Source organism: Lentinula edodes (genome assembly GCF_021015755.1).
Source record: "Lentinula edodes strain Le(Bin) 0899 ss11 chromosome Unknown C8R40scaffold_2, whole genome shotgun sequence".
NCBI lineage: Eukaryota > Fungi > Basidiomycota > Agaricomycetes > Agaricales > Omphalotaceae > Lentinula > Lentinula edodes.
In genome coordinates, this window is record NW_025764308.1 from 86607 (window position 1) to 109734 (window position 23128).

The window sequence follows — 23128 nt, forward strand, 5'->3', positions numbered from 1 at the left end:
AACACCCATATAGAATATCTGCGATATACATGACAAGAACACAACCCATCACAAGATATCAAAGCGCTAATTATTTGACACTGCTCATAGAAAATCGCATTGTTGGGTTCGTGACGTCCTGACCCTGCTTTAGATACTAAGTACTCATTTGAATATCCTCATCCAATCCATCCCCTCTTCTCTGGCATCTCTCCTCAATGTCGCTTCCCAGTATTGATGAGATGTTTCCGAGTACGTGTACGCCCTTCATATCATCGCAGCCCCTTTGTCTGACACCGTCTTGGTTAGTTCAGAACTTTACCACCCAGGCGCCGATTGGAGATTTTGGTCAGTTGTGATAAAGATGATTTTCATGTACTCGTTGAGAGCTCTTGAATCAGGCAAAACAAATGGAGAAATCCCGTCATAAACACACTCATCAGCACGACAGTGATGGCGAGGTTTCACCCCACAGTCTATTCCCGGTCTCGACTTCAAATCGTGCAGGATCATCTGATGGTGGACTCGGATTGGATGTCGAAAATGACTGCGACGTTCAGACAAAGAAGCATGTTTGCCCCGAGTGCTTCAAACGCTTCAGTCGTCCCAGTAGTCTTCGCATTCATACGAATACTCATACTGGTATTACCCGTACGTCCTTCAGTTTACTTGTCTAGATGTCCAAAATATTGAACAAGGATCTTTAGCTTTTTCATGTCCATATCCGGGATGCGGAAGAAGGTTCAACGTGAGCTCAAACATGCGTCGTCATTACCGGAAACACGATTGTCAGTCTCCCGGAGATACTCTGAGGAACTTGAGCAAACTACATTCCAGGCCCAGTCATCCTTTTTGGCATCCCAGACACTGAAAGTAGAAATATTCTTTGGATAGTGGACAGTATGTACAATATGCTGTACTTTAGATGGTGTGCCTGTATCCTCTAAACAGTTGGTGACTTGGGTAGTGGCTGAGGTCGGTGAGTGAGTATGTACGCGCTGAGAGAACAGTATACTTACGCTACCATAATCAATTGTAGTGATCATCTCGCGCGATACCAATATTCCTGATACTAGTGAAGCAGTAAACAAACGATACTGGCCAGTGGATAAGGAGAGAGAGAAGGGCGTACGTTTTCCGGACTGAAGATTGTCCAAATCAATATTAATCTCCAACTCCGGGGCAGACTGTGAAAGAAGCTGAAGAGCTCAGTACGATAAAATCGATGTCATGAGACTTTACGAACTTCCATGGTACTGGGTTGGTGCGCGTGATTTGGATGGTGAATCACGTCGAGGGGACTTTGCAATGGAGCCATTGCTACGTTACGCATCCGCTTGTTGGAGGACGAGCGGGGTAAAAAGTCGAAATCAGTCACCGGAAGGGCCAACGTCTCGCGGAAACTCGCTCGGGAGTTCAACCTGAATGCGACCCGGTTAAACGTCAGTCACGGTTACGATATTGGTATGGCTTAAAAATGACTTACATTGTCACTGCAATGGGAGTGAAAATGAGGCGGTACAAATGAAGATAGAGTTCTCACTCATGGTAATAACATAGATCTTGTCCAACATCATATGAAATATCATCCTAATCAACCCATGATTTACTAGTAGTGGAGAAGCAGTCCGAGATGTACATATAATCTATCAACATTGGTGTCGAGACAGCCCTTGGCCTCTTCCCTCATCGAGGCTCGCCACAATTGAAGTGGGTTCAGCTATTCAACTCAGCACTACTGGCTTTTTAAGACTACGATTTCCTATTTCGAGGGGGAAAATGTGGGGAGAAAACGAAGGAAGAATGATCCTGGTTCCTCTGAGCAATTCTTACAGCTAGCACAGGACCTTAAGCGTCTGATAGCATTACAACTTTAACAAGATGTAAGTCCCACCTATTTGGCCATTGTGGTGGATGGTGCAAGGATAGACAGAGCGAGAATCTGTGCGTGACGTATCGCCTGCGGGAGGTGCAGACATTCCAGGTCCGGCGGTGGACGCTGAGGAAGAGAGACCAGAGGCGCCAGTAGAAGAGGAAGTAGTTAGAGGTGAGGGCGAGGTGTCACTTGTGTTGTGACGTTCACCACCGCGGAGGTTACGAAGAAGACCGGCACCTCGTTGAGTGGGTGGATCGGTGAAGTTGACAAGTGTAAGGAGATCGAGAGGAATTGGACGGCGGTTCACGAAATGTTTAGTAATGTCATCTTTTGCGCGGGCTTTGGTCATGACAACTACAGAAAAAATTAAGTTTCAAAGAAAGCTTGGAAAATGGGACTCACAATAATTGTCAAACAGTAACACGAAAAGTTCACTCCAACCACTCCATTCCAATCCGCCATCCGGCTGACGAAGCAAACGCCCTGTATGAATGAGGGAGCGATTAAGATCTATATCCTGCGAACGAAAAAAAACTATTGATAAATTGGGAGATCCTCAGAAGCCAGACTCACGATCCATTCCCCTGGCTTGAACACGATATTAATATTGTAGCTCCACAACTCTACTTTTTGCTTTGCACTAACAACGCCAGGTTCTGTATCTTTCCCTATCGCCTGTATCGCGTCCAGTACCTGGGGTATTTCTATCCGGTCTTCGTGCCCTTCTGGAGTCTCATCCAGAATCTCTTTGAGCAACAGCTCGTATCGGAGTAGACGGGGAATCGGTCGGTTGATAAAGTTCTTCATGTCAAGACGATGGGCGTCGGGGTGACGAACACATTGCTGTTAAGAAGAGATACAGGATCAAATTATATCAGGACAGTTTTAACCACCAAGAGCATGACTGACATCGACGAACGCCTTAAAAGCTGGATCATTCGCCATCTCATCATCGATCCTGTACGCTGCAATCGGGTAATGTATTCCATATAAGCGTCGCGGGGTTGAGCGCTGCATCGAACACAGCTGCTGTGACAGATCTAGAAAGGAAGGGGAAGGGGAAAAGGCAGACGCTCAGACATCTGTAGTAGCATCAGTCAATGGATACCAACTTACCTGATGACAGGAAACTCTTCCGTCTGCACTTCGTGAAACTTCTCTACTAGCCTCTGATGATGCGCATGTAGTTCAGCGAAATTATGAAAGACGTCCGTAATGAATGACTCGAGACGATCTCGAGGAATAACAGGTGGATCCGCTTCTCATAACAAACCTGATTTATGAACAGTCGGTAACCTAGTAGCTTTGACAGGAATCTTCAACGGAGTCATTGCTGCTCCTGAAGGCAAAGCCGGTAACGACGAAGAAGTGTTAAGCTCTTCTTCTCCTTCTCTCTGTACATTTCAATTAACGCGGCCGTCTTTCCTGACGTGCCTGACGTAGAGCCAAATGTGGATGTGAGGACAGATGGTTTCGCTGGGGGAGTTGGGGAGAGGGCCACAATGGGAGCGATTGATGTGAGAGCGGAGAGGTTGGAAACGGGCACTGGCGAAGGATTAGATGAAGCAAGAGAAGGAGCAGGCGAGTGAGGGAGAGAAGACGATCGAGGTGGTGGTGAAGTTGCTGGCAAAGAAGAAAATGTAGTGGAAGTAGAGAATGATCCGCTCTTTTGATCAGGCGGTAAGCTCGGTAACGGTCGTGCCTTCTCAGTTTCCGCAGCGTAAAGTTTATCCAAGTCCCTCGGAGCGTCGTCGTGTTCGTCGTCAGATCCATGCGCATATCTAGCACGTGGATCATCCTCGTCGACCTCACCGACCTCAACTGCCTCAATATCATCAGCATCAACATCATCATCGATGTCGCTATGCCCATTCAAACTACCAGGAGCAAACATACCCGCATCCCGAGACGATATCGCTTCTGGCTGACGCACATTGAGCAGGTCATCATCTGAGCCTTTGATAGTGATTTGTCTGAGCATCTTTTGTGATGCTCTCTTCTCTTCAGGATGAAGATCAAAGTCTCCCAATCGGCGGTTAGGTACGGACAATGTGAGGGGTTTGAATTCAGGATCTTCCTCTGTGTCTGCGTCAGGGAAATTGTAGGATTCAGAGGTGTATGAGGGGTCGAGATCGCCACCGGAGGTGAAGAATTGTTTGGAAGACTGGGTATATGATTGATCATCGTGATGACCTTGACCTCCAAGACCATGACCAGTTTTTCTATCCTTCCCAAACCTCGGGACCATCTGTACCTCGACATCATCTGAGTCTGAGTTCACTTTGACAGCAGATGTTGCGGAGTTCCCTCGAAGATACTCTCGTCGTCGTCTATACCAGGATGCGGCTGTCCACCTCTTAACAGCACTTAACACCCTAGCTACTTCTTGCGAAGCTTCCTCCGGGCCTCCATTTCGTTTACTTGCTTCGACTGACACTCGATGAGCACCATAGCCTGTAACGACGATATCTACCCATGCTTCGTCGTCGTCAAAATCTCCTCCCTTAGGACCACCACCTAATCCAAGACTGAATCTCTTCCCTCTACGTTCAGAGCGTAGACTGTCTCATTCAGCAAGCCTTGCAGCGCGTCGACGCCGAGCAGCTTCTTCAACAAAACCATCTCCCCTAGTTCCATCCAGCTCGGGAACAACCCGAGCATCACCTCTTCCATCTAACTCTCCGTCTGATCCTCCTCTTCGACCGCCTTCTCCAAATCTATCCCTGTCAACATCAATATCGACATCGCTTTCCCCACCCGACCCAAGCCCAGTCATCCTTGTCTCAAACTCAACTGTATGGTATTCTGCAGGGACAAGATTGGGCCTCGACTGCCTCCGGCTGGTTTTTGGTTTGGGACCTTTGAGTTTCAAAGCCGGTTTCGATGTACTAGAAGAGGGTTTCGGAGACAATGCAGCGGACGTAGGGCCTAGACGGAAGATATTTTTGATAGGCGTTGAGGTTATAGGAGACCTCATTTTGTGGTCGAGGTGCCCTGTGAGGGTGGAAGGGGAACCATCTGAAATTTGAACTTGTCTGCCTGAACGAGAAGGATGAGAAGGGCTTGTAGAGTGAAGATAACGTGTAGGCGTAGGCGTCGAATCGTTTCGTGAATCATGAGGTGTTGGAGAAGATGAAGTAAGAGTACGTGTACTTCCACTGAAAAACGACACAGGGCCTGCTTTTTCTCCTTCTCCATCTTCACTTTGTCCTGGTCTTTTTTATCCTTCTTGATCTTTGCCTCCTTAATTTTCTGCATCTTTTTTCCTCTTCCGGAATCGCTCATCAACCCCAAGCCCAGGGTCGAAGTCGACGCACCGGGTGAGAACAGTAATCCCAAGCTGGTCCTGACTATCGAGCCTTGGGAATACGGTCTCGCAGATAACATGAAGTCGAAAGGGAAGTCGAGCTCGGAAGGTTGAGCACATTGAATGGATGGTAAACATAGACAGGATTAAGAATAAATGTAGAATGTATTCCTGCGAGCTGATGGCAGAGCTGGGCACGGTATTCGCAGGGGACATATTCTTCCAAGAGGAAGAGAGAAGTAGATGTTCGAGGGTCTTTATTGTTTGATGAAGGAGAAGAATGTGAATGGGAGGAGGGTAAGGATTTGAATTCCACCTATATCGTTTGAGAGGAAGAGTATCAATAAGAATGTGACAATTATCGGCCGTGATGAACATGAAAGGAAATGAAAAGTTTCATAAAAGGAATGATAGGTGGATGCGGGAGAGATATGCTCGCAAGCCTTGCAAACACCAGGACAAAAACTTACCATAGCCCAATTACACTCTTTGAACAACTCGTTCCTCTACTTGGCCTTATCCGCACGATCTCCACCATCCTTTGCCTCGTCGTCTCGGCTAACAGATCTGCTGAGAGACATAGTTGTTGTAGCGTTGGTGTTTGAGTCAGGACTGGCACTGGGATAGGAGCGAGTAAGGGAAAAAAACCCAGAGAGAGAGGAACACGGAAAAAGGGGAGCGCGGAGTACGAAAGGAGACAACGCCAGGGAACAAATGGAAAGAAACAAAGGGAAGTAGGGCAAAGGGAATAAAAGACTTACTGCGCCATCGAAGACGAATTCCACAGCCCCGTAACCAGATCACCCAACAAGCCTAAGCCTTGTTGAGAAATAGACCCCAGCCTTAACTCGGCAAACCCCCAACTAACCAGATCCGTCCAAACATCCACGAACGCAGCTTCGATGAGCATCTCAGATCCTGGGAGGAGGAGGAGAGGGGTGGAGTCATAGGTGAATGGTGGAAGGGCTTTTTTGTGATCGTGCGTTTCATTATTCGTTCAATTGTGAGGTAAAACAAATGAGGTGAAAAATAGGGAGTGATGCAGGAAGAGAGAAGAAAGAAAGGATGACAAAGGGTCACAGAGAAGAGGGAGGAGAAAGGGCAAAGGGTGAGAGAAGAGGCAGAAAAGAGCAAGCCGTCAACTTTAAGAAGAAGGTGAAAAAAAAAGACAATGTAAGCTTACCTTTTCCTTCTTTTTCAAGTTCTTCCCCAAACTGACACCAGTAATGGTTCTCTCTCTTTCTCCTCTCACTTCCTTCCCGTCTTTATCTCTATCTTTCCCTGACCCGATGATCCCGAATTCACTCAGGTCGAATTGCAAAGCAGCATCAAGGCCCGTATCCAATGCGAATTCACGTACATCGGTTAATCTTCCATTTCCCCGACGTATGTAGCTCTTATCTGGATCATATCCTGCACCGTAACCATAGCCATTGTTATTCAAATGCGAGGAGTTAGTCGACGACAAAAGTGCCACCGGACTCACACCCCCACTCCTCCTTTGGTCACTCAAATCAAACCCACCATTCACGAAAATCTCGGATTCCTCTTTTAGCTGTCCGGCCTTTTCGTGCACTTTCAGTAAGATTAAATTTGAGTGCACTCTCGATATCTCTGCTGCCTCGCGCGGTTGTACTAGGAGGCGAAAGGAAACCAGATGACTCGAATTGACCCCAATGAGCATCTGATAGGGTTTTGAATTGGGATGAGAGAAGAAGGATGGGAGATAGAAGGCGATGTAGGAGACGATGTTGTAGGAGGACTGGAGCCCTGGAAGGAATACATTTGATGAGGTAGACCTCATCAAAGGACTTGATGTCGAAGCATAGGAATACGAGGAATAGGAAGAGTAGGATGAAGAGGATGACGAGAGAGACGATAACGGAGGAGCATGAGGGGAGGACCCAGGCTCGACTCCCGGAGGGATATTCATCTTCTTTCGATAATTGTCAGATTACCTCACAGGCATTTTCCCTCCTTTGTCCCTACCACCACCATTACTAATAATGCTACCCTGGGGTACCTGTAGAGGCGGGAACACCCTCCCCCATCCCTTATTCCCCGGCAAACTATTGCTAGATAACCCGCCTCCTCCTACTGCAGCATAGGTCGGCAAACCCCATCTCGCAGAGCATCGGACAAAATCTCTATCGTATACAGGGACCGTACGTTGAACAGCGAGAACACGTATAGTCTGTGCTCCCTTTCTCGGTCCAAGACTATGCTGTTCTCGATCTCTGATTCCACTGCTTCCCAACAGGTCGGCGATCGCAAGCACTCGGGCATGGCCGGAGAGTGTTCGCGGGTAATCCTTAATCCACTCCTTCAACCTTCCTGGGATACCTCCAGCACCTGATCCACCTAAGGAGGTAGGAGTATCTTGCCATCAGATGAAGGAAAGGAGACAGTGCTCGGTGGCGTGGACGGAGCGGTGTAATTTGACTCAAAAGACGTTGGGTCAGGAGTGGTCGAAGTGGAAGAAGAGGGGATAGCTGAAGGCGAGGGGATAGCTGAAGGCGGGGGGACAGTAGGAGATGCGGAAGAGGGAGACAGTAAGATGAGGTCGCCAGGCAGCGCCCCCAACCCAAACAACAACGGTCCAAAAAGCAGACTTAATCCTGGAGGCGTAGCTCCTGATTTTGCTAAGTGTGCTACCAGCTTCGTCAATAACGCAAACAACGTTATTAACGTCTCCTTTAACACCGTTGGTATCACCTCCTGATACTCATCTCCAAAAAGTCTACTCTGCGCCAAACTCGTCTACCACTTTGGCAGGGACGCGTCCGGGTATCAAGTAGGCCGGAGAAATGTGTTAGTAGATAACAGAGGTGGTGTTTTTGTTTTGCCCAGTTGAGGTATGCAAGATAGGGAATCAGACCGCGTGTAAGAGTCCGAGTATGAGGCGTCCCGGAATTCTGAGGTGTAGTAGTTGACTGTGGTGGCGAAGAAGATTCTATCCGGAGGACTTGGGCTAGTCCCCGGCGCAAAAGCATCACGGGCTCGTGAGGGCCAGCAAATCGTGCTTCGTCGTCGAAACCCACTGAGCGGCCTCCGCTCTTCCCTAGGTTTGTGTTTCTGCCGCTCTTGGAGGGTAAATACTCCACATACTTGTCTATCAATCTCTTCACTCGCCCTGCATCCAGATCGAGGGCAACTGGTACTCCTCCGCCGCCTTGCAAAACGGTACTACCGCCATTTAGGGGTTGGGTTCGGACAGAATTTCATCGGTTTAAGACGCAGAAGCTGCGTGTTCCAGATAATCAGCGTATACTTGGTTGTGGAAGATGATGTGGTAGACGACGATGGCAAGGGCAGAGGATGAAGAAGCCGCAGAGAGGTGTGTTGTCAACCTGTTACGTCGTAGTGGTCTTGTGTCCAAGTACAGCGCACCCTCCGTCGGCCGGTGTTATAGGAAACGGTCTCTCGGGTATAGAAAGGAAAGCAGGACCAGCCAAGTCAGCTTAAGAATTGTCGGCGCCGCTAGGGACTACAGTTGAGCAACCGTTTAGAACGAATTAGATACCAGGCTGCCACCAAAATCCTTGAGCCATAAGGTACCCAGGGATCACAGAAAAAACTCACCTGAAGACCACATACCCTTTCTTGCCCCTCATCGTAGGTATATAAAATCTGGTGGTCAGGAAAGGTAAACAATCGGGTAAAGCCTTTCGCATCCTCAAAGGCGTTGAAAGTGACGTAGTTACGAGTTCTATCTATAAAAGCCGACGGAGAACAGGACCTTCCTGTTTGAAGAAGACGATCGGATTTTGCAAATTCGCGGGTTGTGCAGGGGGTACGTGCAGAACAGGTCGTTCTGTGTGGGAAGGGGGCCGCTTTTCCGGGTACGGAGGGGGTTGTTCTGGGTACGGAGGGGATTGTTCCTCGCGACTTTTATAGACCTGACAGTAGAGGTTTGATCGATTATTGTGAGTGTAGTTTATGCTAAGAATTCAAAGATAGATGAAGTGAAGTCTGACATGGTCAACTATTAACCTAATCCATGCGCCACTGCATGTAAAAAGGTCCAGGTCAGCGTATGGCCCGGGGATGATAAAGAAAGAAAATTGACAGACATTCCAATGAACCTTTGATTTAAAGTAAGTACCCAATTGCCAGATGGTATTGACGACACTCACGTTGTCGGGGTTCTGATTCACTATACCAAGTTTCGGCAAGAGATACATGTCGTCCGTCACCAGGGACCAGAGAGGATTTAAAAGAATCGGTTTGCTGACGCTGATGAACCTCTGCAATTTCCTGGAAATGCGGTCAGATATCGACTAAAAACTTCGACTTGACCGTTGCCAGACACAATGAGCTCACCGGTTTAGCATACGCGAAGCCTATCAACGTGGATCTCATACGCATGCTCAAATTATCCAATACCTTGGTTTTCCTGGTGTGATCGGGGGCGCCTGTGGATTCTGGAGCTAGGCTATTGTCACGCACGGGTTCATCAGATCCAGAGCCATGCATAGACGGTGCTCATTTGCAGCGTAGAAGCTAGTGCCACAACGAAAACCATTCGAAGAATCCATGATTTAATCTTCCCAGCGCGACCTGGAGTAGTGTAGAACTGAGGAGCTTGAGTTTCATATTAGTCGGATGCGGTACTAGCAAGAGCAGGAAATACCGCATCGCATGTCCGTTCGAAGACTCTAGTTTGTCGCGTCTCCTTACTTCGAGGGGGCGATTTGATTCAAGGGCCCGGACTCCCTTATATATGTATGTGAAAGCAATGCAAGGCAGTGATGATCTATTGAAATTCCGATTGGAGAAGCAATGACAAAAGGAGTACACAGTATGGCGTCCCTGGCGTCAGGAAAATGGGCAAGCGAAATGAAACAGTCAATAGGTAACTCGAGGGTACAGTGCTTTGCGAAAAGGTTTGCTTGTAAGGATTTTTTACCAAGTGTTCATTGCTCTGTATTTGTCCAATACATTTTTGGGCCGAGACTCGAAAGAAGTCGTTCAATACAGTTTCTCTTCCTGTCTTCCTGTGGACTGGTATTCTCGGACTGAAATTGACGCGTTAACCGAGTCAAAGTTGAGACTGTTGGACTGGGATGGGATGTGAGTAGAGGCCCGGTTTCTCAATGTTTTGCGATATAACATGATGACCTAATTGCGCAGTTCTCGTGCCATCTACTCGATGCGTCTGGTCAGATATAGGGCATTCATCCAGGTTCTTCTGGTGAGGAATGGAGAGAGGTTGTGGATGACCGCCGACTTCCGGGACAGTAGCACATTTGCAACCGCACAGCAACATGGACGTAGAGTAGATTTCGCTTTCAGGACTGTCTGATTGGGGTACAGGACTAGTCAGAAGCCCACGGCGAAGCGAACAAGAGAGCTACTGAGGGTCTGGCTACTAACCAGCAATACAGCAAGAAGCTCGTACATTCATAGATGTTCGCAAGTTACCAGAAGCAAGGACTTCCTTTCGCCCGGAATCCCCAATTCATCGACAATTCACCGGATGAGCAGCGCTTTTGCCCATACCAGAAACCATGGGCTCTGAAGGCGAAGCGGGGATGTCTGACGAAGGAGGGGAAGGCTTCCCAACGTAGGGGATCCTCCTTTTGCTCGCTGTTGGGCCTGGTTCCATTGACATATCGTCGTGTATGATGACAGGCTCCTAAGCTAAGTTCTCCATGGACTCTCCTAAGTAGCGAACTTTGAAGTTCCCAATCAGGCTGAACATCACCGATGAAAACTCTGCGTTTTTGGAGCGGCCGAGTAAAGATAACCCCATCGTTTTCAACAGAGCCACATACGCCGAAGCAATCGCCTCGCCTGTAAAACCGCACCCCAATACCACAGGATGCGAAACCTGTGTGTCGACAGATATCGGCGCTAGTTTTGGGTAAGGTCTTTCTTCTGACTGGCGAGAACGAACGTGTGCAGGCTTGAACGTGGTGGGCCTTGCAGAAGATTTTTTGAAAGAGACGTGTAAGTTTCACAACGTTTACGACAACAGATAAGATGCAGGTGTCCTTGCAACGGAAACAGAAAAGGTCATCGCGAGTTGAGTCAAATGAGACAATGCTGGCATAGCTAGGGAATACGTGTCCATGAGGATAACAAAAAAGAATGACAAGCAGGAAAAGCTACGCACCGGGAGGTGACACATCTTATACGATACTTGGCATTGCAACCCTCCGACGCACATTTCATAATCTAAACGAGTTGTTTCGACATTGATGGCAATAATATTCCAGCGGACCTTCTGGCCAATTGCTTCTTGTTGACGCAACCTCCTCCCCGATCTCCTTCCCATAGTCCGTGTTCATTTCCGTAAATGTGGTGGTCTCTGGTTCTGTCTTTGCTTTCCCTTCTCCACGCGATCGTATTCTCTCCCGAGGGACCAGCTGACTCAGAAGGAGCTCTGTCTTCAATCTCCTTTGTCTCCAATTCCAGATCCATCTCCTTCCGGTTCGCGTTCTTCCTTCTCTGCCTTCTTTGAGTGGCGGTCATTAGTTCAGGAGGTTCATTGTCTGAAGCAAGTTCAACTTTCTTTTTAAGAGGAACGTAGATCTCACCGCGCTTGCTTGCGACAGCACGCATCGCAGCGGCAATTGTTTGTACATCAAAAACACGAAAAGTCTTTTTGATTGATGTCAAAAGCGATCTACATCAAAAAAATAAGAACCAGGAAAGAGAGCCAAAGACGACAATACACACCGAACAGTGACGCATTTTATATAGTATTTGAGGTTACAGCTATCGAACGCACAAGCCATGTGCAACTTGAAGGATCTCGTGCGGCGTTGATGATTAGAATTACTCAGATGAACCCAGTGGCCAATTACGTCTGTTTGCAGGAACTTGCCTTGTCTTCTCCTTCTCCTTCTCTCTCCCTTTTGCTTTTTGAGTAGGATTAGCCGGTCTCGGCACCTCGAGTGTGGCCGAATCAGACAGGCGTAATTTGGGGGAAGGTATTGTTAATCTCGACGTCGGACTGCGTTCGCCGCCCTTCTGCAATCCAGACCCACTCTCGATAGAGATAACGATAACATCGACTCCATTATTCAGCGTTGCCTTCAATTCTTGTAGGGACGATGAGACTGTAGATGGAGATGCCAGGGTAGCCGGAGTGGCGGAAAGAGCGGATACGCTGGTGTGAAAATGAACATCGAAGTCCAAGCTGTATTCATCATCTTTTAATCCGAGTTGGAACCGTAATCCAACACGAGACTTGACGCGTTACTCTGGAGAACAGGCGGAGGGGGTTGTGGTACGGGTGAAGTCGCAGAGGACTGAGGGTCCGTATTACGCCGCGTTCAAGCCTTTAGCTGAACGCTAATCATTCTCTGTTTACCTCGATGAGGAAGTGGATCACTGGAGTAATAAACTCTCTCGGAAGAATCGAGTATATCTAAACCATCAGAGGTAACATGCTTGTCCTCCACGGAGAACAAGATAGAGGGATTGATGGATGGTGGCGTTGCTACCTGCGTCTGGGGGCATGGACGTATGCTTTTGTTGACCAAATTGAATCGCAGGGTGGTCGGGAGTAGAAATTTCAATCCCTGCTCTGGAACTACGGCTAAGCCCAGAATAAAGGCCAGGCTCAATTCCAGAATTCACTTGATCACCGGCCTCTGGGATCCTTCCCGTACCAAGGCTAGGAATTAACCACTCCCCAACGTCAACTCCTCTATGATCGCCATGGACGCTGGAATTGCGGTTGGTTATTTCGTGACCAATCCCTACGTCACGTCTTGGCATATTCAGGAAACCATCCAAAGATCCGTTTGACTGAGGTTGAGGTAAAGTAATTACCCGTAGCAATGGCCTATGTAGCAGTAAGGAGTCCGGAGTCGAAAAGTCGAGGGAAAGATGACATACCTGACCAGGACGCTGCAGCTGCAACATTTCAATGACGTCTTTCGCCTGCTGAGGATCGTTCTGCGATAACACCAAAAATTTCTCAGCAGCCCATTTCAGGTCATCACAATGCGTGTCTGGTTGGTCATGACCTCTCTGACCGATGGTGGCCTCTGCTTCTACTCCCGATTCTGCGCCATCTCCAAGAAAAGGATTACCGACGACCGCAATAGGTGGAGGGGAAGTCAATCCAGGTATGTGCGCATTAGTTTGCGTAGAGGTCTGGACGTAAGCGTGAGGAGAGTAAAACTGGTGAATATGTCCGTTTTGATTCCCTTGTGAACTTGGGATCTTGACAAGGTTATTAGAAACCTGAGGACCTCCGAATCTCGTACTAAGACCTGAGACTGAAACAGCCGACGTACGCGAAAACAATTCATGTTGCCCAACACTATCTGGGATAAGATGATTCCGCGAGCTTCATACAGAATTTGAGCATGGTACGCGTCGTGATGAGTATGTGAAACATGTCCATGATACCGACTCGTACTGGAATTGGCGAGCACAGTGGAAGGACGAGGTTTCGCAGGACGACCTCGTTTAACGTGAGGTCTCCATCGTCGAAAGCCTTTCGTTTCCCGAGCGCCTTCTCCGATAAACCAGGGGGATTCAGCAATCTTGCATCAGCTTGAATTGAGGATTGCTGAGCCTTTACTGGGAGTGAATGACACTCGACAAAATTACGAGGTTCTGGTTGAGAACAGCTTTTTCGCAAGGACTGAGCCGATAACGAGAAGGAGGACCATGACTGGGTCGAGATTGGTTCGGAGAAAGAGGTTGGCACCAAAACTGACGGGTGAGACGCAGACGACGTGGAGAGGGATTCGTAAGAACTTCCCGAGTCAGGATATTGAGCTACAGCATTTGGTGTGGTGGAGCTAGAAGGTTTTTTCCGGAATTTGATATCTTTCAAGAAAAGATGACTTTGGGGGCCCTGCGAAAACTGATGAGAGCGCTCCGGGGAATTCCATGTGGTTGAGTTGTTGGTTTCGAGTTTGGGCTTGTAAGAGGCATGGCAATCTTCCCAGTGTCGACGGAAGGATATGACGACGACGCTCGCACTTTATGAACCTCTGACAGGTCCAGGTACGGAAGATCATCTTCATCGTCTGTCTCATCTCCAGGAAACTCTGCATCCGAGTTTTGAACCATCCAATACCCTGCCAAAGTTTCAGGAGCAAAAATGGAGGCAAACATACGCTCTACCCACCCTGAGTTTCTTTTTGCAAAGGATAACATCCTATCCTTCCGCTGCCAATTCATTAATCCGGTACTACAGCTATTCAATTCAGGGGGTAGGCCGCGCTTCGTCCTAAGAGTTTGGATTTCGCCTTGTCGATGGTTCTTTATGACGCGTATCAGAATTCTTGACCAGCAACATCCGATGGTCACGCCTTTTCTGTTTAGAGGAGGAATTGGGTATGGTGGACTCGTGCGCATTCTTCAACCAACTCGCCCCGAAAATGAAATCCATGTGCCTGCTACAAAGAGCCGCACGTAACTATCACCGTCCTCGCGCGTCTTGTCAGTTGGCATTATGTTGCCTGGGATATAGAAAATCTTCGTCGTCGTCGAGTTTTGACTGACCACTATGGAGACAGAACTGTTGCCAGACGAATCACGATGGCGCCGCGACGGTAGATGGGTTCAACTTGGCCTTTTTGCGAGGCAGGTGAACACCGTCAAATAGAGTCTGGACTTTGTTTCTGTTTACGACGAACGACAGGTCGAGGTTTGTCTATGAATGCCCCAATGTGGTTGTCCTCTGCGTTATGTATCATGGAAGCGTTCAAAGCATCCTGAAGGTTTGTGTACTGCATTGTAGTATTGTTTTGATGATGATGATGGAAGCGCAGAAATAGAGGGAGCAGAAACGTTTGGCCTAGGAGGTGCTTTCTTGTGATGCGACCCGAATGGTGGAGGCGACGGGGAATCCTGGAATAGGACAGATGGAGAGCTGAACTTAGTAATCTTTTCCAGGACTTTCGGATGTGGTTTTAAATCATGGGCATGAGTAGTGTCTCTAGGAAGAAGAGAGGCTTGGATATGGGAGAGAAAGATGTGAGTGTGCCGGTACCATGTCCATGGTAGGATTCGGGGTCAAACTTTTCACCTGGTTCTTGTTGATGGTAGTTTTCTGACTGCTGTTGCAGGGGCGAGAGCGTGCTAGTTGATGATTTGGGGGACTCCCTTGGGGAGAAAAGAGAAGCACCATCCAATGAAGATGACGGCGAAAGGGGAGAGATGGACTCCCGACGAGGAGAAGTAAAGAGACTACTGTTGATGCTTTCAGACATATTCGTAGCCTAGATGTAGGATGAATAATTCAATGGACAATAAAGCAATAAAGGTCATGACAGTGGTAGAACTCATTACAGCCGTCTCGGTATCGGCGTCTACGACTTTCGGCCTCTTTATCAATCGCATCGAGATTCTAAAAGAAATGAGATTAGCTACTCAGACACTCACAATGATATATGGAAGTCATACCGGAATATTTGCACATTTTTCTAACGCTGAAAACGACTCAGACGACAATACATCCTGATGAATTGGCAGCTGCTTCAAAGCGGCGACCTCTAAAGACGTGCATTCGGAAGTAGATTCATTCTGGGACACAGATTGAGGTGAATCTCTCGTGGAAGACGTTTTGGATGTCGATTTTGGTTGAAATAAGCCGCCACGCAAGACTTTTCTAATCCAAACGGTTTTAAATGTTCGATGGACCATTGAAACGCGCGGCAAGAAGCGAGAGAGATCGAGGCTGGGAACTGGGGGGGAATGCGCCAGATGATTGTTCGAATGCTTTCTCCATCACCTGATATAGCTGCTCGTCTTTCGTCTTCAAGCTTCGATCTAGTTTATCCAAGTCGGTAAAATCCACACTAACGTGACTGTTAATGAAGGACGCGACCGCCCTGCCAGTTTGAGTGGGCCAGAAATCCTTGAAAGTACCCTTGCACTTCGTAAAATCTTCCTTGTAATTCGGGTAATCACGCTTGATATTCTGCCAATGTCGGCCTGCTTGCTCAGATAGCCCTAACAGGTCCTAACATGGAATTTCCCATTTAACCGGCGTTACAACGTAGCATACGATTGGGGAATTCAATCACACTCAAATGAAATTCGAGTTGCTAGGATTTAAGATGTGTCTAGTAACCGTCTGAACACTCCCATTGTCTTCTCGGGCTCATCCCAATGCTTCTGATACATAGTATGATATATCAGCGTAAGCCTTCCCTGGAAATCAAGAATCACTCACGAAATGGTTCACGCCATTTATAATCATAAATCGTATGAACTTTCCCTTCTCGATCTCCCAAAAGGTCATCCAGACGAACGAGTAAGATTTATCCCCGATAACGTCCCATACCGTCACCATATTCCACAGTGCAGATTGATCCGTAGTTTCTTATCAAAGCACGCCTTCAAGTAAGTCTTTCGGAGTTGATGTTGGAGGACCTTTGAAAAGTACAAATCGATGCTGGATTCTGGCGTTAGAATGACGTTCTCGTCATGTTCCACTGCGGTGAAAGGAAAGTGTAGATTGAAGGCGTTCAGGAAAGCCAAAGTTCTTGTCTGTAGTCGTGATAGCCTGTGATAAGATGGCTGAAGAGCGGTGCGCGAGCTGAGTAAGGGATGTTGGGATCGCGGAACGCAAGCCACGTTTCTGGGGGAATGGAAAGACCAAAACCCGTGAGCGCAGGCTCTGCATGTACCATGGTTTTGTCAAAACAAGTCAACAATTTTACAGCAAATTTGTTGCTCACCTAACATAATATGGGCACGTAGATAGTGTCCAATCCGATCTCGCATCCCGTTAGAGACCAACGAGGAGTCTACGTTCGCGATTGCCGAAAGGGAAGAAGTGACCCCAAAAGACCAGCCAACGATAGCTAGTCCACCTTTCCGGGTCTTCTCATCACCATCCACCTTCTGACTGTTGTCTTGAACCGGAGGAATTCTAGAACATTGAATAAAGCGTCGATGAACTGTAAAATCTCCACGCCTCGGAGCTCTAGGATTTTGTCTTGGCCTCGTCGGTAGCAGAAGCTTGAGGGCCATCGTCTTCGGTGAGAATGATTTCTCATCCTGAGTGAACGGGGTTGAGCCAGAGAAACCTCGTCGGCCTGGCGCCATGTTGTATTGTGTGTTCAGAGGTGAGAGACGTTTGAATATAGCTAGAGAAAAAGTGAGAAAAGACCCTGCTATTGATATCTATTGAAGAAATCACCCACCGTTGCTGAAAGAATTACCATGGATGAGGATAACAGTTTTGTAGCTCGATACAGAGGAGCTGGGAGAGCCACTATCTAAATATGACATGCAAGAAGAAAACCCTTAGGTGCAGAAACGATCCGCGCTTGATAGCGTGAGAAGATTTCCGCGGGCGCGCCTATGTTGATTTAGGCCAGGCATTAATATCTCAATCCCGACTCAGTGTCACTCCTTATCGAGCACGAGCAGTGCGACGTAGAGTACATCGATTTTATTCTTCTTCCTCTCTCACCTTCCCCGTTATGAAGCATGAGCAGTGCGAGATAACGCGGTTGCATACTCTCAGTCAATTACTGGGCCCTCCACTGCGTCCGATGCTGAACTTACTTACACTCATACATGATACGCTCTTCTGCACAAATCCGGGCTGCGTTGGCCTTTCGCAATCATTCAAATTGGTGTGCACCCAGCCTCGAATGGTAAATGTGGATCAGTGCTCCGAATCGGTCGGATTTAGGTGTGTGCACAATCTTATATTCACTCTTAAAAAGTTGTGAAGTTCTTCTCACTTCAGATCATATTCGCTCTCAAGTGGTGAAATCAAGCTGAACTCAACAATAGTGTTGACATGGGGCTGCTGGCTGGGTGCCAACGTGGTAGAAGAGCCAGAAGGAGATTGCAGAGTCGAACGGAGGGGTGGTCAGTAGCGACTCGCACGCCGCGAACGGTGATGTCTTCGTCATGAAAGCGGGGTATTTTGATAATGCGCTTCGGAGGGTCAAAGGAGCAGCTGTCGCGTTGAGATCAGTATGGTCAATCTCGACTTTCTCCTCGGCTTCCCTAAAGCCAATCTTGACCTTCTCCTCGACCCCCTTGTTTCCTCCTGCTTCGCTGCTATCGTCGCAGTCTTCCCTCCTACTCCTCCCTGGTCAAACCTCCTTCCCCATCGAAATTCGGTGAACCGTCGAACCACAATAACATACGAAGCCAGGTTGAAAAAGGACAACAAAATGTCATTGGAGAGCTATGCTACCAGCTGGATTGTCTGGCGGTCGCTCTATATGGGCACGAAGAGTAGACGGTGACAGAGGTCTGCCTCAAACAACGAAATCGCAAAGACCTCATACAACCGGATCTGAACATCAACAAGCTCGAGCCTCCTGGTCCTGTTTATCTACTCAATCATCCGTTGCGACTCCGTTGAAATCGTTCTCCCATCACAATCTTTGCCTTTACCGAAAACTTTGTACGTTCTTCCTCAACAACTCCCTATCTTCTTCCTTCGCTACATTGATCGAGGCTGGTACGTTGCTTGAATCATCATGCCCATCAGCACACTCGCTGATCATACTTACCAGGCCTGACGGTATCTAATTCCCGCGCTGTATACATTCGCTCACGAACAAACGCTGACAACATAAGAGCCAATTATTCCTGAACTTCGTTCAGTCCAAACCTGTCCCTATACGATACACTCGCTTCGCGCCAGGGGGACGCCACTGCGATCCCAACCTCAACTTCTTCTACCACTGGCACAGTTTTCGTAGGGTCGTCAGTCCATCAGCATTACAATGACCACCCTCGGACTGCCACTTGGGCTGACATTCTTCCAAACTACCTCGAACTACACTGTCCACCCATTCAACCCGGCCGACAATTGTTGTTGTATCCATACCTCGAAAGCTTTGCCAAAGCTATGTCAATGGGCGTTCCTCGAGTTCCTCAACGTCTTTTGTACGCATGTAACACATGCACATCCAGTGTTGATTTATATGGGTGTACGTATAAGGTCTTGAATACACTTATTCGAACTGGTTTGGTAGATGTAGAATTGGAGGACTAGGATGGAAGAATAACCACGCAGAGCCTAGGTGATTCAACGTCTGTCTTGGTCCTTAGGGTGACCAAACGTACACAATCAATGACGGCGCCTCTTCCATTATGATGTTCTAGCAACCGTTAGCTATCATTTCCACCAGGAAACCCAGGGAAGAAACAGGAGATGCCATAGGATACCATTAATCACACTGTCTGACATTATGATATTCGCTACCGACTATTCCCCCCCCCTCCTCTTTTTGCTAAGACACCACCTGTTCGCTACTCTGATGTCGGTGGTCAGTCCTATGCTATCACAGAGCTTTGCGAGACTGCTGAAGGGCCTCCTCTGCATCCTTGGGAGTCAAACCTCCGAAGGGAATCTTGCTATATGGACCACCAGGCTGTAGTAAGTCCATGTTAGTCAGGGCTTGTGCTTGTGAAAGCGGCATAAACTTTATGGAGTCAGAGGGTCTGGGGTGTGTAATCTTCACTTTATTCCCTAATTGTTCATTGAGTTCAGTTCACCTATCTGCCCGCAGCTGTTGAACAAATTTGTCGGAGAGTGTCAACGAGCGGTCCGCAAGTTCAAGCTAGAGTTGCTTCTCCATCACTTTGTAAGCTATGGTTTTGTCTTAACAGGGTGGACTTTACTAATACTCGAATACGTATAGGATGAAATAGATGCGCTAGCTACATCTAGAATGTCGCCTGATACGAATGCGGGCTCATCGCATTGAGGTGCAATGACCTAGATGGCATGCAGGAGCTTGTAGGGGAGATTATACTAATTGCTTCGGATATGGCAGGAAGAAGAGCCAAGACCATGTCTTGTTTCAACTTCCAATTATACATTTTCCGATCTCTTTTACGAGCAGTTCAGAACAGTGTATTGGAGCCAGAAGCATCACACCTTCCTTTATGGTTCTGGATTTGCACCTGCATCTGCATCTCAACTATCCAATAATTTACCAGCTTCCCCGGCTTTACATTGTCTTTGAATCAACCCCCGGCATTCATGTCTCCCTTGATAGACAGGTGGAAATACCAGAATATTGACCCCAACTGCCCTAAGCCGTTCAAAGTACGACTCACCAGCATTTATACTATCACACTCACCAAACTAGTTGCTTCTACATGCCCATCTTGCCGTCTACAACATCCACTTGCTGCACCCTCTGCTGCTTCATTTCGAACTCCTGTACGACCAACAGATGTCAATACCTCATTTCGATCTCCTCCTTCTTCGTCTATCGCTTCATCTTCAGCACAGAAACCCGCTTCATCTATCTCCAGACACCATTCGAATCATCCGACTGTTGATACCCTCCACAGCTTCACAACGCCTACTCGACACAGTCCAGTACTCTCTCTTCCTTCGTTGCAGGGCAGATACGAACTACTCCAGCAAAGTTTGTCACGCCCTTCAAAATTGGAGTGAAAGCTAGTCAGGCAGGTCGACTCGAGCTTGAGGCTCAACAAAGATCCCAGCAGCGATCCCGTGCACCTGCGATTTCAGCTACAAATACCACTGGAAAGTGGATGGACTCTTTTGCGAGCAACCAGCGTTTTTGATATGAGTGGGTGCATTGCTGTCGAGGATATCGTTCACTCACTCGCATAATCTCATGAATAGCTGTTCCGCCGACTCGAATATTATTATCCGAGTTGGGCCTCTTTCCTCAGCAGTATACTGCACAATAAATGGTTGACTACAGTGTGTAATAAATCTGCTTTGCCATGACAACCTACGGAGAAGGTAAACCAACCGACAACGCTGTCCTGCTCATGCACAACCTCCAGGCTGAAGACTTCGTGCTCACGATCTTTGCGGCTCTAATATATCATCTTCGGTCTCGGAAACTATACCTATGCCCGAGAATATCACAGCATGGCCTATTCCTTTTGATATGATCGTATCTTCTATTCCCCACTTCATCCAGCCCGAAACTTCATCCTAACTCTATTCACGTCACTCGCGCTGTACTCAAATACCAGTCAACTCCCAACGAACGCGTTCCGGAAAGATCGGTACGGTGTTGGCTCAAACATCCTGCCTAATCTCTATTATGCTGCTAATGATAAAGAGGCACCTCTACTTGGCAGTACTGGCGTGGCTGGTGCGGTTGTGCCCAGTTATGCTATTGAAGGTCCCTGTGGAGCTTATAAGCAGGAAAACATCTTCGAGGCTCCAATTCATGTCAGGCGGTACACATTCCGCTTACCCACTAATCCCCAAGAGCCCTGTGATCCTGGTTGGCCCTGAAACTGTAAGTTGCTGTTCAAGCCCCATGCCCATGATCTTATATCCACTTCTCAGGGCATTGCCCCCTTCCGAGGTTTTGTTCAAGAACGCGTCGCCCTCGACCGTCACTCCGTCAAAAAGAATGGATCGGACGCTTTTGCCGATTGGGGTCGCATAACTCTTTCCTACGGTTGCCGCAAATCCACAGAAGACTTTCTGTACAAAGACAAATAGCCTTCATACATATCTAAACTCAAAGGCAAATTTGTCATGCACACCGTATTGTCTCGTGAGCCTCCTTATATTCCTTATAACTCTGACGGAAGCAAGGTCTATGTGCAGGACTTGATATGGGAGCAAAGAGAGTATAGCCGGTTCAATATTGAACGGCAAAGGATATGCGTATATCTGCAGAGGCGCGCAGAACACGAGTAAGGCTGTAGAGGTCGTGCTGGCTAAAGTCCTTGGAGAGGTCAGGGTGGCTCGGCGGAAGTGGAGGGTGCGGGGGAGGTCAAGATGCTCAAGGAACGTTCTAGAGGAAATGGACCCCGCCTGTTTGTGGGGGTTCATACTCGTCTGAGCAATCTGAGATGGGAGAACGGATAACACAGGAATATTTGGTATGGGCTGGGACGACGGTGACCGTGGCTTTCTTACAGCAAGATAGATTTACAACATCCTCGAGTTCAAGGTGAATTTCGAGATATATGACATCCATTTTCATTACTCACTCTTTGCTGATATCCAGTCCCTTTCTTTTCGTCCGTTGAGACCGGCTGGTTCTTCCTCGCAGCACATTGAACCCGCCGACCACACTCAATGAACAGAATACCCTCCTGAAATTCACGTACGACCATGCGCATCTTCTCAGGTCATCACTCCTTCAGCTCATCATCATTTTATTCGATATATCGTTCACGTTCCTTTCTAAACAGATGATAATTTCGAATTTTCAGTCCGAACCGATCCTCTTATACAGCATCTGCATAGCGATGAGCCATGACAATGTCTGCATGTACGTTCGACGGTTCATGCTTCACTCTTTGCACAGCTTCTACGAATCGCGTTAGCACCATATAATCATGCTCACTACATCTGCGACGATCAATGAGTCGCCTTCTCCGAGCGCTGATTCCGAATCCAAGGCTGGACAAACTCAGGACTGTATATGGTGGATGTCGAATTCTATGAGCAGAGGACAAAGAGACGGTGATCGTGTTCGATTCTGGTAAGCGACAAATCTGTTTCTAGCAATTTTCGCACTATTCATTCACTTCCCTATTTACGCAGTTCCACTTATTGACTATCGACGAAATTTAGTCTCAATACTCCAAATCCGTTCAACGTATTTCATATACCCCCACGTTCCTCTCTTCTACGCCGATTCCTTTGCGTGAACTTTCCGCACGTAAGGGAGAAATTCTGCTGCGCTCGCTTCAATCATATCACCCTCCCTGAAGTCCGGTTCCACTAGGTCGCTTAATAGCAAAAGCCGTTGAATGACACACTCCGGGATGAACTTCATCGTCTCATTGGTTCATTTTACCAGGAACACCCTGTCTACCAGCGCCAGACGAGGACTAGTCTTGGTTTGTCGCGAGCGTCTGAAGAGCGTTTTGAACGTTTGGAGCTAAAAGGCCTCGGTATTCCTGAGCAAGAGTTCATGATATCTCCTTTGCCTGAATTCGCTTTTTATGCGCTCGCAGCAGATAACCTTGTCAGTCTTCGTACGATTGCTGGTGTGGGTGTGTGATTCGAACGATCATTATGTGTCGTATGCCACTTTAGCGCCTTA

General features: G+C 47.8%; 9 protein-coding genes across 9 annotated transcripts; 3 read left to right on the top strand and 6 right to left on the bottom strand.

The window, feature by feature from the left end:
* Positions 1-542: 542 nt before the first annotated feature.
* On the top strand, positions 543-763 carry C8R40DRAFT_995698 (uncharacterized protein; the record flags this gene model as incomplete). The annotated part of the gene is made up of 2 exons (XM_046236772.1): positions 543-630; positions 687-763. Coding segments are annotated over 2 exons (165 nt in total), but the record flags the coding sequence as incomplete, so codon positions are not given.
* A 1081-nt stretch (positions 764-1844) lies between these two features.
* Positions 1845-5242, bottom strand: C8R40DRAFT_1065319 (uncharacterized protein; the record flags this gene model as incomplete). The annotated part of the gene is made up of 9 exons (XM_046225653.1): positions 1845-2209; positions 2258-2372; positions 2429-2698; positions 2765-2813; positions 2972-3024; positions 3129-3151; positions 3215-4372; positions 4475-4894; positions 5023-5242. The coding sequence occupies 9 exons, from the start codon at positions 5240-5242 to the stop codon at positions 1845-1847; spliced, it is 2673 nt and encodes an 890-aa protein (XP_046091310.1).
* Positions 5243-6238: 996 nt separating this feature from the next.
* C8R40DRAFT_1165123 (uncharacterized protein) lies at positions 6239-7095 on the bottom strand (the record flags this gene model as incomplete). Its single annotated transcript, XM_046230638.1, has 2 exons — positions 6239-6304; positions 6346-7095. 2 exons carry the CDS (start codon positions 7093-7095, stop codon positions 6239-6241), a joined length of 816 nt encoding a protein of 271 aa, XP_046091311.1.
* Positions 7096-7523: 428 nt separating this feature from the next.
* C8R40DRAFT_1165124 (uncharacterized protein) lies at positions 7524-9638 on the bottom strand (the record flags this gene model as incomplete). The annotated part of the gene is made up of 4 exons (XM_046230639.1): positions 7524-7856; positions 7919-8334; positions 9299-9419; positions 9486-9638. 4 exons carry the CDS (start codon positions 9636-9638, stop codon positions 7524-7526), a joined length of 1023 nt encoding a protein of 340 aa, XP_046091312.1.
* Positions 9639-11342: 1704 nt separating this feature from the next.
* Positions 11343-14249, bottom strand: C8R40DRAFT_1165125 (uncharacterized protein; the record flags this gene model as incomplete). The annotated part of the gene is made up of 10 exons (XM_046230640.1): positions 11343-11793; positions 11847-11885; positions 11950-12279; positions 12354-12421; positions 12484-12503; positions 12560-12874; positions 12948-12960; positions 13014-13447; positions 13479-14052; positions 14115-14249. 10 exons carry the CDS (start codon positions 14247-14249, stop codon positions 11343-11345), a joined length of 2379 nt encoding a protein of 792 aa, XP_046091313.1.
* A 394-nt stretch (positions 14250-14643) lies between these two features.
* On the top strand, positions 14644-15362 carry C8R40DRAFT_1065322 (uncharacterized protein; the record flags this gene model as incomplete). The annotated part of the gene is made up of 4 exons (XM_046225654.1): positions 14644-14724; positions 14878-14941; positions 15080-15113; positions 15206-15362. The coding sequence occupies 4 exons, from the start codon at positions 14644-14646 to the stop codon at positions 15360-15362; spliced, it is 336 nt and encodes a 111-aa protein (XP_046091314.1).
* A 798-nt stretch (positions 15363-16160) lies between these two features.
* C8R40DRAFT_242202 (uncharacterized protein) lies at positions 16161-16565 on the bottom strand. Its single transcript, XM_046234469.1, has 2 exons — positions 16315-16565; positions 16161-16256 (listed from the first exon to the last, which is right to left on the bottom strand). Exons 1-2 carry the CDS (start codon positions 16432-16434, stop codon positions 16194-16196), a joined length of 183 nt encoding a protein of 60 aa, XP_046091315.1. The 5' UTR covers positions 16435-16565; the 3' UTR covers positions 16161-16193.
* Positions 16566-16609: 44 nt separating this feature from the next.
* On the bottom strand, positions 16610-17378 carry C8R40DRAFT_1165127 (uncharacterized protein; the record flags this gene model as incomplete). Its single annotated transcript, XM_046230641.1, has 3 exons — positions 16610-16761; positions 16823-17233; positions 17291-17378. 3 exons carry the CDS (start codon positions 17376-17378, stop codon positions 16610-16612), a joined length of 651 nt encoding a protein of 216 aa, XP_046091316.1.
* Positions 17379-21390: 4012 nt separating this feature from the next.
* Positions 21391-21567, top strand: C8R40DRAFT_1033370 (uncharacterized protein; the record flags this gene model as incomplete). The annotated part of the gene is made up of 1 exon (XM_046223337.1): positions 21391-21567. A coding segment is annotated over one exon (177 nt), but the record flags the coding sequence as incomplete, so codon positions are not given.
* Positions 21568-23128: the final 1561 nt, after the last annotated feature.

What these genes read in the sequence shown, in the direction of transcription:
- C8R40DRAFT_242202 (XM_046234469.1), bottom strand. Translation starts at nt 16,434, where the DNA reads ATGGTGACGGTATGGGACGTTATCGGGGATAAATCTTACTCGTTCGTC. An exon ending in TAAATGGCGTGAACCATTTC is followed by an intron (nt 16,257 to 16,314) that starts GTGAGTGATTCT and finishes ACTATGTATCAG; the next exon opens with AAGCATTGGGATGAGCCCGA.